General features: G+C 38.4%; 3 protein-coding genes across 3 annotated transcripts; 1 reads left to right on the top strand and 2 right to left on the bottom strand.

The window, feature by feature from the left end:
- Positions 1-3,436: 3,436 nt before the first annotated feature.
- Positions 3,437-8,298, bottom strand: LOC126782650 (uncharacterized). The gene is made up of 9 exons (XM_050507944.1): positions 8,134-8,298; positions 7,827-7,907; positions 7,255-7,375; positions 7,043-7,137; positions 6,369-6,440; positions 4,883-5,113; positions 4,618-4,723; positions 3,877-4,063; positions 3,437-3,744 (listed from the first exon to the last, which is right to left on the bottom strand). The coding sequence occupies exons 1-9, from the start codon at positions 8,155-8,157 to the stop codon at positions 3,657-3,659; spliced, it is 1,005 nt and encodes a 334-aa protein (XP_050363901.1). The 5' UTR covers positions 8,158-8,298; the 3' UTR covers positions 3,437-3,656.
- A 4,057-nt stretch (positions 8,299-12,355) lies between these two features.
- On the top strand, positions 12,356-15,546 carry LOC126782649 (mitotic checkpoint protein BUB3.2). The gene is made up of 8 exons (XM_050507943.1): positions 12,356-12,656; positions 12,755-12,837; positions 13,106-13,372; positions 13,616-13,691; positions 14,190-14,270; positions 14,824-14,902; positions 14,996-15,096; positions 15,193-15,546. Exons 1-8 carry the CDS (start codon positions 12,406-12,408, stop codon positions 15,278-15,280), a joined length of 1,026 nt encoding a protein of 341 aa, XP_050363900.1. The 5' UTR covers positions 12,356-12,405; the 3' UTR covers positions 15,281-15,546.
- Positions 15,547-15,740: 194 nt separating this feature from the next.
- LOC126782647 (ATP-dependent Clp protease proteolytic subunit-related protein 1, chloroplastic) lies at positions 15,741-18,611 on the bottom strand. Its single transcript, XM_050507941.1, has 9 exons — positions 18,354-18,611; positions 17,890-18,005; positions 17,559-17,762; positions 17,338-17,442; positions 17,143-17,205; positions 16,757-16,868; positions 16,505-16,566; positions 16,211-16,393; positions 15,741-16,135 (listed from the first exon to the last, which is right to left on the bottom strand). Exons 1-9 carry the CDS (start codon positions 18,517-18,519, stop codon positions 16,058-16,060), a joined length of 1,089 nt encoding a protein of 362 aa, XP_050363898.1. The 5' UTR covers positions 18,520-18,611; the 3' UTR covers positions 15,741-16,057.
- Positions 18,612-19,054: the final 443 nt, after the last annotated feature.

Here is a 19,054-nt window from a genome sequence, read left to right as displayed (position 1 = left end):
CAAAGTCGACTCCCGTGTTGCGGAAACGTAACCTTTTTAACTTTTAAACTTCGGTTTCGTTTTGTTTACATCGTCGATTAAAGCAACAAAAAGCGATTTAATAATTTTTTCTAAGTTTAAAAAATTTCCGAATTCATACAATTTGATCCCGAAAAATCGGGTTATTACAATTTTAGGATAGATTTTAACAGGGCTTCATAATTCATATTGTAAAGGTTCAAGACTCTGTTAAAAGGCCCCCAGTGTTTACCTATTATGTGTAATTTTGCTGATCCATGGAATGAGTAGACATTATCAGGAGAAACTAATTAATGTTCCAGCAGAACTTTACTTTCCGCACTAGGAAAAGAATCTCTAAACTGAACTGATCGACTAGCTATGTAAGTTTTAATTTTCTATTCCTTTGCATTGCTATTCTTGCTTCTTTTGTTAATTGTGCATGAATGAAAGTGTGCATTGATATGTAGACCTATATATCACCCTTTCTAGTTGGTGTTAGCTTGAAATCTCAATATACCGACACATGAGACAGATCGACATAGAACCCTTAGCCAGTATGATAAGACCAGTATGAAACAATTAGGGTAGTTATGCTGGATTAGCAGAATTAGAGAGCTTTCTCTGAAGATTGTCGAAGATTTCTTTATGCTGTTTATGGTGAGGATTGAGTGAATTTTACATTTCCATTGGTTGTGTATTATTCAAGTTAACTGAGTCATGATGTAGACTCAGTTTCGATACACTGTTATGATAAGATGATTTCAATATATTTGAGATTGTTTTAGAGTTTTCATATCTTCGAATTCGAATTTTTATCATTCGAAATTTCAGGGTTGTGACAACATGTCTCATAGATCATTGTAACTTGTAAGCCAGAAGTATACGTACCTACGTGGTACATTGTGTTTTCAGCAGCTTGATTTGCTTTAAAGATGTTACTTATGGAGGTCCAAGCTTCTTGCTGGATCCTCTAAAGAGAAAAGTTCTAGGGCTCCCTGCTAGTGAGGCACCAACTCTAGCCTATATTAGATGTCATCCCAGCGAGCTTTTCGACTGGCTTGCCATGAAACAATCGGCGCACACAAATCTAGTTAGAAAAGTCCCACATCTATAATCCAAAAACACTAAATCGCGAGCCTCAAAAACCCCAGATCGTGATCCCAAAGTAAATCAAATTCGAAACCATTGAATCATAGAGAGACTTACCAGCAGAGGAAAGAGCTAGACTTGGTGAATGAAAGCCCGAGGCTTGTACCCAGGTGGAGAATCTTCGTAGAGGGTGAGCTCAACCACCTCGAGGTTGTAGAGAGGCGATTTCTCATCTGTAAATCAATGGGAATACGAAGGATTTTGTTACCGTCAGCAGCCTCGTCGTTGTCAAAGCCTTCAAAGTCGTGTGCGTAGAAACTGATATTATACAATACCTATTACACTATAAGAAGGGTTGTTATTTTCGTATTAGTACTACTATTTATCATCAATTGAGACACTTTTATGTCTCTAAACTCATTATGGGCACACTTACATGTCCCTAAATTCACAATGGGGACACTTACCATTATTTGTCTCTATTTGTTATTTTATAGGGACAAATGCATATATGTCCCTATTATATATGTCCCCGTAGCCCCAATTTTTAGTAGTGGGATATGATGAAACAATCGGCGCACACAAGATTCTTCGTGTTTGCGGTAATTCACGGTACAAGAACCTTGTGGCTCAAGTGCTTGTACTAGGCACAAGTTCATGGCGAGTGATACCTGCAGTTGTTCCTTGTAATTTGACTCTCAGAAATGCGACTGCATGTGGAGACATGCATTGGGTGGCTGCCACAAAACCGAAAACTAAAGGAGAAAGTAATATAGTTTCCTTCGACTTCAAGAAAGTGGAGTTCTATTGGACGCCTCATCCCACATTAAGAAGTGGAGGACAACGCAATTGTGACTTGAACTTGGCTAACCTGAGGGGATGCTTACTTGCTTAGCCCTTGTGGATGCTGTAGTTGTCGACGATCATGCATTCATCGATATATGGGTGTTGAAAAACTATAAAGAGAAAACGTGGGTGCGTGAGTACTGCATAGAACGCCAGTGTGATAAATTTAAGACGGATTATGAGTCGTTGTGGTGAATGGGAACATGGTATATTTTTCAAAGATGCAATCAGCGGCGGGTTTCGGAACGGAGCTATTGGATCTGAGAGGTGGTACTGATGGTGTTCATGTGAAACTGATAAGCTCTCCAATGCAGAACTGGACTCTCATCAGTTGTACTGGGAAGCCTCATATCCCTGAAACATTACGGCAATTTGGTTGAGGCGAAAGCGTGTGATAAGTACCTGGAATCAGCTTGGTTTCTGAGAATTTTTAGAGCAGAGGCGGAATTGTGGTAGAACCTACCCAAATAAATATTGAGATCCTGCTAGGGTGTTCATTTGTGGCTATCTGGCTAGATAAGGTGATGTAGGTCAAAATTACTGTACATGATTCAACAGCTTAGCATTTTAGGGAGAAATAGGCATATCCAAATTTAGTTTTGTGTGTAAATCGGTCATGTACAAGTCCAAATTTAGCTACTTGGAGCATATTTCTAAGATTTTTTTTTATCAAATAGACTGAATAGAAATACAAAATAACCCAGTTCAAAGAGTTTTTAGCATGAATACTTTTGGTTAATTTACATGGTATAGTTTTCAAAGATGCAATTAGCACTGGCTACTGGGGCTCAGGACAGCTATAGAAAAGTTTTTGGATCTAAGAGGTGGTACCGATGGAGTTCGTCAGTGTCCAATACCATCGATGCAGCACTATCATCAGTTATACTGGGAGCCTAATTTCCCTAAAACACTACGGCGATATGGTTGAAGCAGAAGCATAAGCAGAAGAATGCGATGAGTACCAGAAGCAGCTTGATTTCTAGGAAAACTTACGGAAGCAGTTTGGTTTCTTGAAAAAAATAGGAACATGCTCAAGCTTCAAATAATGTTTTCAAAGCGAGCTCCAACTCAGTTACTGAAGCTCAAAGCTTGTCAGCTTTTCAATGTAAGACCATTAATAAACCATCCATAACTAATGTTTCTATCTGTTGAAGCTACAAGGCATCAGAAATCGGGTTCATGGATGTACTGGACTAATGACTATAGTGCTATATTTCACTGACAATATATATGATAGATTGATAGGTCACAGTAACTGAACATGATACCACAACTTAAAAACACGTGCATGCACAAATATGCATAACCCAAATTGTCAAAGTATCTTTTTTGCAAAACCATGATATAGAAATTGGAACATAAGAAACTTACTGCATTTCAGGCAGCTCGTAGCAAGTTTATTGATCATATAGAAAGAATAGACTACAAAATAACCCCCAGTTCAAACAGCTCAACCTGCTTCTCCAATTCAACTCTAATATAGATGCAAAAATAATGGAAAGGAGAGGAAATGGGCCAAGATTTTTATAAAATTTCACTGCTATCAACACGGAAATGTAAATTTCTACTCTGCTGTCCTTTGTGTGTTTCACTAACAAAATGAAGCATGTCCAGACAAAAATAAAATAAAAACAACATTTACCAGCAAAAGGCCAGAAGGTCTAAATTAAGAGGTAATACACCATCGCCCGCCTGTGTCCCATCATACATCATATACGTGATTACTGTTGCTCACCATCAGGAGTCTCATCGCCAAAACCCCGTTGCACTAATCTGTAATACAAAATACCCATAGTTGCCATGCATGCCCTGCACAAGTACGTAATACAATTTAATAAGCAACATCAGTTTCTTGCCCTTGTTTGTCACAGATTAAAATTAAGTAAGCATAATGTAGACACAAATAAAAATAAAGAAGAAACCAGAATTCATTGACGTTACATGATTGCTATGACAAGAAGTATTTTTCTTGGATCCATTCTTGATGATTTTTGATGTCTGGGACGACCTTCTGGTGCATCTGTTGCAATTGATCCATCTTTCCGCTGGGGTGCAGTCACTGGAAGAATTGGCAATGAACTTCCCCAGAATGGAAGCAATGCTCTAAGAAACTTGTGTCGGAATGGGCCTGCAATTAAATTTTCCCGTGAGTAATACTCATGAATGAAAAAATGCACAACTTCAAGAAATGAAACCAGACACTGACCACAACCAGGTGAAAGAGCAGCAAAACAGGCTCTGTTATGTTCTATATCCTTATAGTGAGAAACACCTATATTCTCTAATTAAAGAAACAAAAGGAGGTGAGAAGGTAATTCTCAATACTATCACTTCATCTAGGCTGAGTAACCCATAATCCCCTCAAATTTGACTCCAGTTTCAAAACAGGAGGCAAAATAATACCAATTATTACTTCACTTGCTTAGGCAAGTGAAGTGATAAGTTTTTAGTACTCCTACATCAATTGAGCTCATACTCCTCATAGAAGCACTTGTAATACTGTCTGGTGTACAAAACATTTGAAGAAATGACCTATTGCTTCAGAAAACGAGTTGGAAGAAGATAACAAATAGTCCGCTCAATTATAAGATTAAAATAAAAAATAAAGAAAGCTAAGCAGATGACAGAAATTAATCAGAAAACAAAAAAGTTAAAGGCAGAGAGAAAGAGCTTTCAACTTACCCCTCCGTGAATACTTTTTACGATTATCTTCATCATCCGCATAATATGACATTTCAGAGTTTTGACGCTCAACCTGGAATGCACCTTTGCGTGTCGTAGCACCAGGCTAGAGTTATTGCAATAAAAAAAGAGAAAAAAAAAGGTAGACATTAGAAGACAATAAGAGAGCTGGACAACGAAATTTCAAGGCGTAGACACACAAATGAAACATGCTTAAAGGGGTATACACACACACACAGAGTAGAGAGCAGAAAATTCCTCTTACACCAACTGGGCTTGTGCTTTTGATAAAATTCCCTGCTGAATTAGGACCTTCTATCTCCACTATGTCTGTCACTTGAAGTATAGTAGACCCTGCTCCAGATTCATCTTTTGCTAACGAAGATGAAGTTGCGATATTTTCCCGCCCTGCATCTGAGGAAAATGCAGGCGGCGGACTACGGGACTCTGACAATGAAACTGGATGATTTCCGAACAAGTTCTTTTCCAAGCCAGTCTGCATGATAGTAGGGTAGATCTATTCAGTCCAACTGTAACTAAAGAGAGAAAGCAAACAATCCATTATATAGAGAAGCCCTCCAAGTTTTCCTAAAGAACAAATGAAGTGCAAGGCAAGCAGATTTATATAGACAGGAAACAAAGTAGCACAGAGGTAGTGCAGTCTTTTGTATTATATATGAAATTATGCTATAGTATAGAATAAACACACATACATGCAGTTGCATCCACAAACAGGTTAACCGCTTCCCAGCCAAGAATTTCTAGTTGTATAAGTTCTTAATACCCTAATTTTTTGTTGGTTCCACTATTTAGATCAGTGTCAATATCAAAGGCCAAAATAAATGTTATGTATCCTTACTATGTAGGTGGAAATGCATTAAAGCATGAGGCAGAGGAAAAGTCCATAAGTAATTACGCATGATCTTATAACATAAATTTACCTCGCAGCGTATCTTTTGAAGGTATTGTGTAAGGAACTTTACACTACAAATTAGCTATTCAATATGAGGATAAACTTTTCTTATTAAACTACTATTGCTCCACCTTATTATCTCTGCAATTGATAATGGATATTGAACTGTAGTTTGAATAACTATTCCTGAATTTAACTATAAGACCTTAATCATGGACTAAGATTTTATCTAGAGGTATTTACAGTTTATGGAAGAATCTTTGTTTCCTTTCGGGAGTTTTGTTTTAGAAGAAATTCTAACGATTTGGAGCTGCAAGTTATAGGATTCAATAAACCAGCAAATCACTGAAACACTGGATAATGCGACAAAAAATCTTGCAAACCAGGTATCCCTTTACAAGCATATGGAAAGCAAAACAGAAGGTTTCAATCAACGGCAGATTGTACACACAATCAAACAAAAAGAGGTAGAAAGAATAATCGCTTGTAAACTTTCAAGAGATCGAAAACTTGCTAGTGTAATAATGAGCTATGTATATTAAGTGGACAGTCCAGTGACTGTTGTTCCTAACAAAATAATTCCAATGCCAACTTCCTTGACCTTTTTCCTTTCACAATAGTTCTTCAATATAGTAATATGATAATTGTATGCATTTACTGTTGTTTGATTTCAGAGATCAATAGTATTCATCAACACTGACATAAAGTGTCACCTATCATTCAAATGGCAAGGAAGTTCTATTTTGCAACATGCACCAACCGTATGAAGCAACGTTAAGCAATTGTAATCACGTTGACATTAAATTACTTCCTTATAATTATTTAGACAGAGCCTTGCCTGCATAATAGCTTCCTTCAACTTCGAATGAAGGCGGGATGCTGAATCTTTCACATTCTTGGGAGGCCATATCTGCACTACAAAAATCCATGTTAAACAAACTAACTTTGAATATTCAAAGCCACAAAGTTTTGGATACACGTAATAAAAGGCGTTCTAACTTTAGAAGATCAATACCCCAAGAAGATGGCAGAATAAGTCAAATGATAGCAATCACAGATAGAGAGGATGTTATGCCAAGCTTACAAATTTATCATATTACAGGCTTATATTTGAAGTCTACAACCTGGTCAAGTGAGCTAAAAAGGGTTTAAAGTGATATACATTTTTAGTACAACGAATCCAACAATAATTTCACCACTGACTTCTATGTTATTGATGCATGGTTTCTGTAACCCATAATTATTATTTCTGTTATTTTATAAACTTGAAGTTACTTCTACAATGCAATTCTGTCTCTCATGTCCACAGTCATGTGCTTGTATCCGATTTAGTTCACTCTACACTCCAAAGAACCCTAATGGCAATATAGAATCAATGACGAACAGCATATATTGTAGGACGACTTGTTCATTCAGATGTAAAAAAATAAATGAAATTATGAAACGGGGATCATAATTTCACCATTCAACAATATGAAAGCATATATCCATGGACTTCCAAAAAAGTCGTACCGATGTGGAGCATCCAGGACAGACATATCCAGCTGGGGCAGTATGCGAAGGAAAACTCTTGATATGTGACACCAGGCAACTAGTATGTATAACATCTACATTTAACAAAAAAAAAAGTTCAACTTATTAATCTTTCTAATTGAACAAAAGATAAGTAAAACAAGATGTACAAATAATGCAAGGGGTGGCAATTATATATGCAGAGCACGTACGTAGGCAACCAAGTCGAGTCGTTTCAGAGCCAGTCCCCTCATCAAGTGCAACCCGACATAGGCAGCATTTAGGAGGCCAATCATACTCTCCATCTATCACCCACTCAGAGTACGTACGAATCTACGAGAAATGATATATAAAAATGGTCATGCCTTAAAAGAGACAAAGATCACTCTGAATGCTTCTATACTTGTGCCAACCCCCATCCTGGTAACACCTCAGCCCAAAGCCAAGGCACCTATAAATCATTTCTAGTTCTAGTTTCCCACCTAGGCCTAAAACATTATCGGAGAACATTAACTGGCCAAACAAAGTCTAATGATATGTATGCACCTACAGGTTTCATACATTATGTTCACCAATTTATCTCTTCTATACACATGAATATAAGTAAACTTATGATCAACAAGTATCCCCTTTATCATCGAGACCTCGGATTAATGTGTCGAAAACAACCTTACTGTATACATGATCACATCTACAAGTAAAGTATGATCCTTACGAATCCAGGCAGAGCTGAAATTGACATCAACAATGACAAACATAATCAATATCCAAAAACAAAACTCACCACACATATTTGATGCTCCGGAGCACAAATGCATTCTCCACAAACCGGAACCTTGTGCACGAAACAGTACAGCTTCGTAGCCTGAAACACCAAATTCCACAATTCAAGTCAAAAATCACAACCTGAATCGGAGCTTCAATTATCTAAACCAGTCCAATCCACACCTCAAATGCCAATACCGGAACATTTCCACCTAACTTTCCGAGATCGGAAACTAAGAAATCCGACCCGATCTAAATCTCAAGCTTCTAAATCACGAAACTGAAAGTTGATATTGAAGGAGAGAAGAGGAGAGAGAGAGGTTTACCTTCTTGCATTTGCAGACGACCATTGCATGAACGGAGCCGGTAGCCGGCGGCGGTTCACCGTATCGGAGAAAGGTTCAGTGATTTACTTCCGGCTCTGGTTTTCTGGTGCCAGCTCTCTAATCAAAACCCCCGCATCAGATTTGTGTAATTTTTTTGCATTAGAGATCCGTTTCTGATTTTCTATTTTTATTTCTTTCTTTTACTTTCTCTTTTTATGGTAAGGTCTTTATGGTGGTTTTCATTTTTTACCGTGCGAGCAAATAATATTACTGTACTTAATAATTTCAATGCGAACACTGTTGGTAAATATTTTTCACTCTATGACATCTCAGCTATCCCAATAGCAACTCGCCGTGTGTACAACTTCTAAGAATATCACTCGAATATCATATCAGTCTATTACACAATTGACTCTTTTTCAATAGTGACTGGTCGGAGAGACGCTTAAAAACATATGTGAGTAATGATTGTGTGATCTAAATTCATTGATATTTGTGACGTCATATATGCGCTCAACATATTTTGTCAAGCTCTTAGTTATAAGAAATCTTTTATATTTTGCTCTCCTAACACTTATAGAAGGCTTGCTAATGATATTAGTAGAACTTGTGGCTCCCCTTGACTGCTAATTTGGGAAAATATCTTGGTATACCTCTAGTTCATTCTCCGATCAACAAACAAACATATGATGGTTTGTTTGATAAAACTCAAGGTAGATTAACTAGTTGGAAAAATAAGACTCTTAACTTTGCTGGTAGACTCACTTTAATCCAATCTGTTACTTCTGTCATCCCAATTTATGTCATGCAGACTACTAGATTTCTCATCAGTTTTTATGAGTGTCACAGCCCCGAAATTTTGAATGATAAAAATCGAAATCAAAGCCATGAAAACTCTAAAACAATCTCAAATATATTGAAATCATATTATAGTAACAGTGTATCGAAACTGAGTTTATAGTACGACTCAATCGATTTGATTAAACATAACCAATTTGCAATTCAAGTATTATAACAAGTAAAAATGTAAAATTCTCTTAATCCTCACCACAAATAGAAGAAATAAACTTTGACAATCTTCAGAGTAAGCCCTCTAATTCTGCTAATCCACACCTACAGAATTATCTCTTACATCATCGAATAGATGCACCGGGATTGTAAACACAAACCCGATAAGCTTTGCAGCTTGTATGAGTAAACCAATAGTATAACATATATCGCATACAAAAAAATACTGATGACATTTAAAGATAAATGTTCACGAAATTATTGTTCGCATCTTTTACTGTTCACGCGCCACCACAGACGGCGGCACGTGCTCCACCACCACCTCTGACTAAAACTCCACAACCATACCTTCAGTTCATCCCAAGCCGACTGGAAACCGCCGGAATCGCCACCGCAAAGTCTCAGATTGAAGAGAGGAGAACGGAGCTAAAGCGGCTCGATTCGAGCCTCACCACCGGTGGAATTGTGCCTAAGAGGAAGGGGGAAGACTCGTCATCGTGGCCCCGAGCTCCAGCGTCGCCGGCGACGACGATTTTGTCAGAGCTGCTGCTGTGTTACCTCGGCGGCGACGCGTCACGACGTAGGGTGGGTTGTCGTTGCCAAAGATCAATGTGGCTCGGCCGTGCGGTCCTAATGACGCCGGTGATGTCGTGCACGGAGGAGGGAGTTCGTCGGAGGAGGGTGCGGCGACGGGAGAGAGAGTCGGGGGAGAGGAGAGAGAAACCGGGGAAAAACTGATTTTTTTGGGAAGTTTCAAAAAAAAGTCATTTTATAGCCTTCCAAAATCGAAAACCAACTTCCATCGATAATAATTTTCACATACGACGTCCGATTAAGGTGCACCGCATGTCCACGAACTCGTATCGACAAGCTCTACAACTTCCGTGAAGAATTTTTCAAAGACGAGTGACGAAATAAAAGTCAACTCTCAAGTCACATAAAACTTAACGTTTTTCAATTTAATTTTCTGTGATTGGTTTCGTTTCGTTTTACATCGATGAGAACAAGAAAAATGCGATTTTTATTCAAATTCCAAGTTTAATAATATACAAGAATTTATATAAATCAAATTCGAAAATTCGGGGTATTACAGTGAGAAGATGGATAAGTTAAATCAAGATTTCTTATGGGGGGGACACTGAGGCTAAGAAGAAGGTTCACTTAGTCCTTTGGGATACTGTTTGTCAACCTAAGTCCATTGGAGGCCTTGGTATTAAGAAAACTTCTGAGATGAATCAAGCCATGTTGGCTAAGGTCAGTTGAAGATTTCTGCAAAAAGATGCTGGTATGTGGGCTAATATGTTTCAGGATAAATATTTAAAGGATATGGACATTACTGATCATGATTTTTGTGCTCTTTCTGATTGCTCTTCAGTTTGGAGAAGTATTTCTCATGGTGCTCATTTATTTAGGAAAAAAAATTAAGTGGAGAGTGGAGAATGGTAAAAAGATTAATTTCTGGCATGATGTGTGGGTTGGTTCTCTACATCTTATTGATTGTGCTCTTTCATATGCTCCTATTGATCATAATGCTATGGTTTGTGACTTCTGGTGTGATTATGGGTGGAATATTCAGCTTTTAAACTCTGTGTTGTCTTCTTATGTTGTCCTTCAAATTGTTAATGTTCCAACTGGTTTTGTGATGATGATGTTGACCGACTTATTTGGGGGTCTACTTCTAATGGTTGTTTCTCTGTCAAGTCTGCTTACACCTCTCTTTTTGAGATAAATGGCACTCAAAACCCTATGTGGAGATTTATTTGGAAGGTAAGTTGTCCTCCCAAGTTGAAAACTTTTCTTTGATCTGTGATTCATAAGAAAATTCTAACTAATGTTCAAAAAGAGCTAGAAGAAGGTTTACTACAAGTGCTACCTGTCCTATTTGGAATGGTATGAGTCCTCATGTTTCAATTGCTAATTCTTTTTCTCTTGATTGAAATGGATGGTTGGCGGCTTAGCTTCACTACCATTTTAAAGTCAAGAATAACATTCGGTGGTGCAATATTTTTGTCTTTGTTTGCTAGTTTATATGGTAGTGGAGAAACAAGTGTGTTTTTTATACCTCCTTTATCATGCATGTTTACACTGTTAAAATCATCTGGGATTATGCTGAAGAGTGGAGGTGCTCTCTAAGTAAGGCTAAAGTGAGTTATTTTTATAGTTATATTATGCTAACCTGATCTCAGTCTCCTCCTGGTTGGTACAAGTTGAATATTGATGACACAACACTTCTAACTCTGAGAAAATTGATGTTGGAGGGGTGATTAGAGATCAGCATGGGCATTGAATTCATGGTTTTCAAATGAACTTGGGGATTGGGAAGATTTTAGATGTTGAGGCTTAGGGCTTATTGTTTGGTCTGAAACTCATTATTAAACATTACAGTGGAAATGTTGAAATTGAGTCTGACGATGCCATTTTTATCCAACTTATGCAAAGGGATAACACTTATATGCATCCTCTTGGGCCCCTGCTTGCTAGTTGTGTTTCTAAGATTTCCAAATTACATAATGTGGAGCTCTCTAACATTTTTAGAGAGTGTAACATGGTTGCTGATGTTTTGGCTAAAAATAGTATTTCTCCTGAATTTGGACTGATTGAGTTTGTTGATCCCTATGCACATGCTGCGTAGACTTTTTGGACGATCTGACCAGTATTACTAGATGTATGTGCACATGAGTCTGCTTTAATATTTAGTCTCTGCATTTTTATTTCCGGGCCTTTTAGGTCCCATTTGTTAAATATATATATATATATATATATGCGCTCACACCGGTCACACATGCATATTGTGAGCAACACGATGAATAAAAATAAATAATGGCATTTGTAACGTCTCATGTGCTCTCACACGTGCATATTGTGAGCAACGTGACAAGCACAAAAATAAATTGACTATGAACATTTAGAACTCGTTGGATTCATTCAGGAAATGGATCATTTTCAAGAGTGAGAAACACAATTTCAATTTTCAAAATTCACTAATAGGGTAATTTCTCTTTTCCTTCCCCCTGTAAATAGTACCAGATTTACTGATTTCAATACGGAAAATGGTACTAGAAGAGGAGTCTGAGAGCTAGTGAACTAAGTTCAAGTTTATTTGAATTTGAAAACGATTGAGATCAAATACCGAACCGAACCATACCCCCTCTTCTTCCTTCTCCTCATTTCAAACTTCAAAGTTCAAACCCTCCTTCCCTCTCTCTTTTCTCTCTCTCTCTCTCCAAATTTCAAAACTCCAAAACCCTAACCACCGTCGCTGCCATGACAGCTGTCCCGCCGCCGTCCTCCGGCCGAGAGCTCACCAATCCCCCCACCGACGGCGTCTCCAACCTCCGCTTCTCCAACCACAGCGATCACCTCCTCGTCTCCTCCTGGGACAAGACCGTCCGGTTGTACGACGCCACCGCCAATGTGCTCCGCGGAGAGTTCACTCACGGCAGCCCCGTCCTCGATTGCTGCTTCCACGACGACTCCTCCGGCTTCAGCGCCAGCGCCGACAACACCGTCCGCCGGTAAAAGCCTCAAATCCCTAATCTTTCTCTCTCTTCCATTCAACCTAGTTCTCAAATCTAATGCTTTTTTCTGTGTATGATTCAAATCAACGGTGCAGCTTCGTCTTCAATTCCAATAAGGATGATATAATAGGGAAGCACGACCAACCGGTCCGCTGCGTTGAGTACTCGTACGCCGCAGGTCTGTGAATTTAAGCTTCATTTTCAGCTTCCATTGTGTTAACTGCGAAAATTCGATGCCGATTTTTGTTCATATTTGTCTCTGAGATGCTCCAATTTTGTAATGTGCTTTGTTGTTGATTGAGGTAGCAATGTTGGTGCTTAAGTTGGCTGAAATGCTGAGAGTAGTCACATTTATATAATAAGTTGAAATGCCGAAAATTTGTATACTTTTACTTGGAAGATTTCGAATTTGTGGACTGGTTTTTGTGTGTGTCAAATGTTACCAGGGCAACTGATCACCGGTAGTTGGGATAAGACGCTTAAGTGTTGGGATCCTAGAGGTGCAAATGGACAAGAGCGTACTCTTATTGGGACTTATGCACAGCCGGAGCGTGTTTACTCTCTCTCTCTGGTTGGGAATCGTTTAGTGGTTGCAACTGCTGGAAGACATGTGAATGTCTACGATTTGAGAAATATGTCGCAGCCTGAGCAGCGGAGGGAATCTTCGTTGAAGTATCAGACTCGGTGCGTGCGGTGCTATCCTAATGGAACAGGTGAATTTTCTTTTTTAAGATTTCAGCTTCTGGAGCTCCTTCCATATATTTTCTTTTCACTGAACGTGGTAATGTGTCAAGGTCTTAAAAGAGAATCAATAATTCAATATTGTTATGTGCTAGTTATATACTTTGTACAGCTTTGAAATGCCATAGGGTTCACAAGTAATTTCGTAAGCGCGATGCGTGCTTCATACATGCTGTTTGTTCTTTCAGGTCTAATTTGTGAATTACTTTTTGTAGGTTACGCTCTCAGTTCTGTTGAAGGACGGGTTGCAATGGAATTCTTTGATCTCTCAGAGGCCAGTCAAACAAAAAAGTATGCATTCAGCTCTTAGACAATATAAAATAGTTCAAAGCGATCCTTTAGATTTGTTCATTTATCCAGTTTCCTGGCATTTAGATTTCTTTTTAATAAGCTGAGAACACCGTAAATGCTTTCTAAATACGGAAAGGGTGGACTGGTAGAGTAGTTCTTGATCTGTGAACCAGAGAACGTATGTGTGATGACTACTGATTTCTCTATATTGGTTAGTCTGATATCAGCGTAGTGTTTCGTGCTATCTGTGCTTACATAGCTTTTAGTTTCTCCTGTTCAAATGACTATCATTCTGATCCTGTGCACTGGTTTTTGGGTGGTGAACTGGTTTGAGTATCGGGGCTTGTCATGGATTTTTTTACAAATAATATGGCCATGTTGAATGAGAGATAGTGCCTATTATGTTTCATCCTTGAGTTCATTTGACGATAGAGGCATTGTTGTTGGACTATTATTTTGACATACAGCCATTATAAAAATGGTACAACCTTGGTGCAGATACGCATTCAAGTGTCATAGAAAATCAGAGGCAGGAAGGGACATTGTATATCCAGTAAATGCAATTGCATTTCACCCCATGTAAGTTTCATTTTCTCTTAAATACTTTTTTTTCTAACCTTTGACTTTAATTATTATGAAACCCCATAATGAGATGGGCCTAATCGGTGTTTTCTGTTGCAATAGTTACCTTGTGGATGTCAGAGTAATAAGTTTAGTGGCATGGTTCAAGTATCCATCATAAGGGTTAGAATTGTTTATGGAATTTGAGAGCTGAGTTAAAAATCAGCTCCATTTAGCTGGAAGGATGATTGTTGCTGTAATTAAAACTGAGTCTTGAAAGATATTCTTCTGCTTTTATAAATTGACATGTGGAAATGTTTTCGGACAAGTTCAAACATCCTGGCAATTTCTTTGATATAACAATCTTTTTTTCTTCTTGTATTATTGTTGCAATCAAAATATGTATAGCTGAGCAGCCTTTGGTTTGCACTTTTGAGTTGGGTTGAAATTTTTGTCATGAGCTCTATGAATATAGATAGTGCTACCAATTTCAACTTTGAATATAAAGGTGGTAGCACTTTCTTCAATCTATGTGCATGTTAATTAGTTCTTTTCTGAAATTAAACTGCAGATACGGTACTTTTGCTACCGGAGGTTGTGATGGTTATGTGAATGTATGGGATGGGAACAACAAAAAGCGGCTTTATCAGGTAGTTACTTGCCTTAAATAATACTGATATCCTGACTCACCTTCAAAAATAGTTGACGATAAATTGTTAAATGCTCCTTTCTTTGTCTTCCAGTACTCCAAGTATCCAACAAGCATTGCAGCTCTTTCTTTTAGCAGAGACGGCCACCTATTGGCTGTGGCTTCAAGTTACACATTTGAGGAGGGAGAAAAACCGTACATATCCATCTCTTTTCCTTTACTTAAAATGACTGGTACAGCATTCATATCAGTTCAGTCATCAATCTTATGCGTCATTTGTTCGTTGTGCAGCCATGAGCCAGATGCAATCTTTGTTCGTAATGTCAATGAGATAGAGGTCAAGCCAAAGCCAAAAGTCTACCCCAATGCGCCAGCATAACTGAAGAAGTTGAAGCCATTGAAAGAAGATGAAATTGTAGAATCGTGCTTTCAATTTTAGTTTTTTTTTTTTGGTCCGAAGCTTTCGGTTTTAGTTGCTTTGAACATATGAGGTCTGTTTGGCGTTGTAAGGTTCTTGTCATGTAATGCTGAACTGCCGATGGTTAGTGAGAGTTGGGTCATGTGCACGTGCAAAAACTTTCCTCACCTTTAGAACTTAGAAAATGTGGTACCTATGCGCCATGTATCGTGATTTATATGTTTTCATTTACATAGCAAATGGCTTGGAATCTCTTCCTAGCTAATCTTTGCTATGTATTATCCATCTATAAATCTACTTCATCATTTGTCATGCAACGATCTTGTTGCTAAGTCCCTCGAACCCGTCTTAAGGTGTACCCATCTAGGCTTTTCCCGTCTCGAGTTCAAAATTGAACGAGTCGGACACAACAAATCAAAAATGGAGGAAACAGAATACCTACAGGCAAAATAAAAGCTGGAGGAATCTCTTAAGCCCGTTTGGCCATATAAGTTATTGTTTTTTGCGCTTTCTTTCCAACAGAACACTTATCATCTGAGTAGCTAACATAATGAAGATATACAGCTTCAGAGATATAAATCAACTACTGCCTGGTCATAAAATGGGGCATTTTTACATCATTGTCTCCGGCCAAAACCCCAAATGCAGCCAGCTTCTAAAAGGTAGAAGATATGGAAAGAAAGAGATGACCAGCCCAGGCTTACTGTTCTATATCTTGGCAATGCTATCCTCATCAAATCACCTAAACCCAGATGGAGCTGCTTGTGGCCCGCCTCTTCTCATAGCTCTTGATTGAGTAAGCATCTCATCGTAATTCTGATCAAAGATAAAATGAATTATAAGTACATGCACGCTTTTGCAATAAAATGACTAGTGAAGAACAAAGTTTACCCGCTTCTCAAATGCAGAATCACGCGAATCAATTATCTTGTCAACAAGCCCATACTCTATCGCTTCTTGTCCTTGAAAATACTTTGGCCGCCGGATGTCCTTAGCAATTTCTTCCTTGGATTTTCCTGTTCCTTTTGCAAGCAGCTCAATGTAGTACTCGGTGTTGGCATCCAGTTCCTTGGCCTGATATAAGTTTCCACACAGTATGAGTGAGAAGGAGAGGTAGAGGTCGACAGTGATAGAGATGGAGATGAGAGGGAGTGGGAGAGTTTACGGGGTGACATGAGCAAGTACCTTAATCCACATGTCAATAACCGATCCACTTGACCTGCTGACCTTGGGCAGATATAACTTTGCTGCAATTCAACATAACGGTTACAGAAATACAAAACCATGCGTGCATGCCTAGTAGTTTCTATTCATTATAAATAGTTAATTGATTTTATCAGGCACGAGGAATGCAGGTGATAAGATAACACTCTTTACGGCTCCTTGAGTGCAAGATGAATTGTCAAAAAAAGGCTAAATATCAAGAGGGGAGCATACTGGAGGAATTTGGCTGCACAGCACGATAACCCTTTGTTCCAAGAGACAGAAGCAGTGCTGCTTGTCCATAGGCCATGCCACAATTCACCGTATAAACGTCTGATTTGACATACTACATGCAGATATACACAAGTAAAACAAGAACATGTCAGATGACTATCTTAGACTAGTTTACTAACAGGTGCTATGTGAATATATGTATATTCAATGGATATTATTCTTAATCAACAGACTACATAGAAATATACTGAATATTGTACAAATATTAAATAGTGGCAGGTATATGATATACAATGAGAGATCACCATTTTCGATTTGCTTCCTCATCTACTTGTATAAAGAGTATATACATGCACTAAGATACCTTAAGATCCAATACTACTTACTTTCATCATGTCAGCAATGGCATATGCCTCAGTTTCAGATCCAACGCTCTCCATCTTCTCATTCTAAATTTTATCCACCAAATTAATACAGAGTTAATGCTATAGGTAATGAAGATGATACAGGCAACCTCCAAATTTCTATTTCACTCTTCATTAAGTAATTGAACAGAATTACATAGAACTTCCAAAACTAACCTGTGTTCCAGAAGAATTTATGTACAAATATATAGGCTTTGAGGGGTTGTCATAATCCAACCACATAAATTGAGCAACAAGAAGCTCAGTTACTGCTGGCACAATCTACAGAAACCAGATAAAAGGAAACAGACCAAATCAGTACATACCAAAAGGGTAGAACATCAGGACAATGTTAGAGGTTAAGTCTTTCTGCCAGGAATCTAAAGAAATAAGCTTACCGGCATTCCCAAGTAGCAAATTCTAGCATCCAATAGTAAAGAAGGCAAATCCGGAGGAGCAGTTCGGGGTCTTCCATATCCCCTCGCACCACCACGGTACATGCTCACACTCATACTATATTTTGAAGGGCCCTTCTCATCCATGCCCGACATACTCCACATCCCCCCATTGTTCAAATAGTTGTTGGCTGATGAAATGCTATTCTGCAAAACCATTCTCACATCAGAGAGACATCTATGCTTAGTTTCAATTTCAACATTAAATTCATGTCCAACTGAAAACAAACTACTCCTCATATCATCATTAAGCTACTCAGTAATGAATGCTAACCTCTGTAACACTTTCAGACTGACGTCTGGCCGGATTGTCCTCTGTCATAAACATGTCCATTTGGGAAGGAGAAAGCCCATACAGATACTGCGGCACATTCTTGTAATTATCCATCACTACAATGGTTAACAGAATGAATAAAGTTCATTAATTTACATAGAAAGATCATGTTTTTACTAAACCAAAGGTCAAAGTTTTCAACTTGCTATCATTTCAAGCCATTTATACCTAAGTTCAGTAATTTACACAGAAACATCATGCTTTTACTAAACCAAAGGAAAAAGCTTTCAACTTGTTATCATTTCAAGCCATTCCCACATAAACTAAACTTAACCCAATTGAAAACCCAACCTACCCAAAAACCAGAAACGACATCTAAACAAAACCCACATAACTATATCTGATTTTCAATGAACGAAACTATGAAATTGGTATCTCCGGAAATGAAAGAGAGAAGAACTCACATCCATCTTTGAGGTTCTCTTCTCTGAACTGCTTGGGGACGTGGTCAGAAGCCATGGAAGCTACGGATTTGAAGCTTCTGGGAGGTGAGACCCGTCGTGGGGGAGAAGGAGAGAAGATCTTGGTGCCATGAAGAAAGGTGTTGGGACAAAGTAGAGAAGTGGTCATCGGAGAATCTCTTATCTTTCTATTCTGGGGTTACAGGGTATGAAATATCGCCGGAGCTAAAAGAGAGAGTAGGAGTTTCGAGTTTAGAAGCATAAGAAGAGAGGTAGGGAGAAGGTTGAGGTTTCGGGGGGTACGTGTTCGATAGGTGATGCTCCACCCGAGCCCGAGCCCGAAATTCTATAGGTAACCGGGTATGGGCCGGGTTTCGGGCATTAACATGACATAGATAACGCAATGAAACATTTTGCATCACTAGCATGCTAGCAAAAAAAAGTAGTCCAAGAAATATAAATCTTGCAAATAGAGACGGAAACAGAATTCGAAAATTAATTAACATATTTTTAATTCTGTGTGTTGGTGATAATTTGTTTGCTAGTAGTGATCCCGGTTTGTTAGGTGAAATTAAGAACTTCAACAGGAAAATTTTGAAACGGTAGATATGGGTGATGTGTTTTATGTGATTGGAATTGAAATATTTCGTGACATATCACGTAAAGTATTAGCATTGTCTCAAAAAGCATATATTGAAAGAGTT

The sequence above is a fragment of the Argentina anserina genome, chromosome 2 (assembly GCF_933775445.1).
Source record: "Argentina anserina chromosome 2, drPotAnse1.1, whole genome shotgun sequence".
Taxonomy (NCBI): Eukaryota; Viridiplantae; Streptophyta; class Magnoliopsida; order Rosales; family Rosaceae; genus Argentina; species Argentina anserina.
The sequence above is the reverse complement of the archived record's forward strand: the minus strand, read 5'-3'. Positions and strand labels throughout refer to the sequence as shown.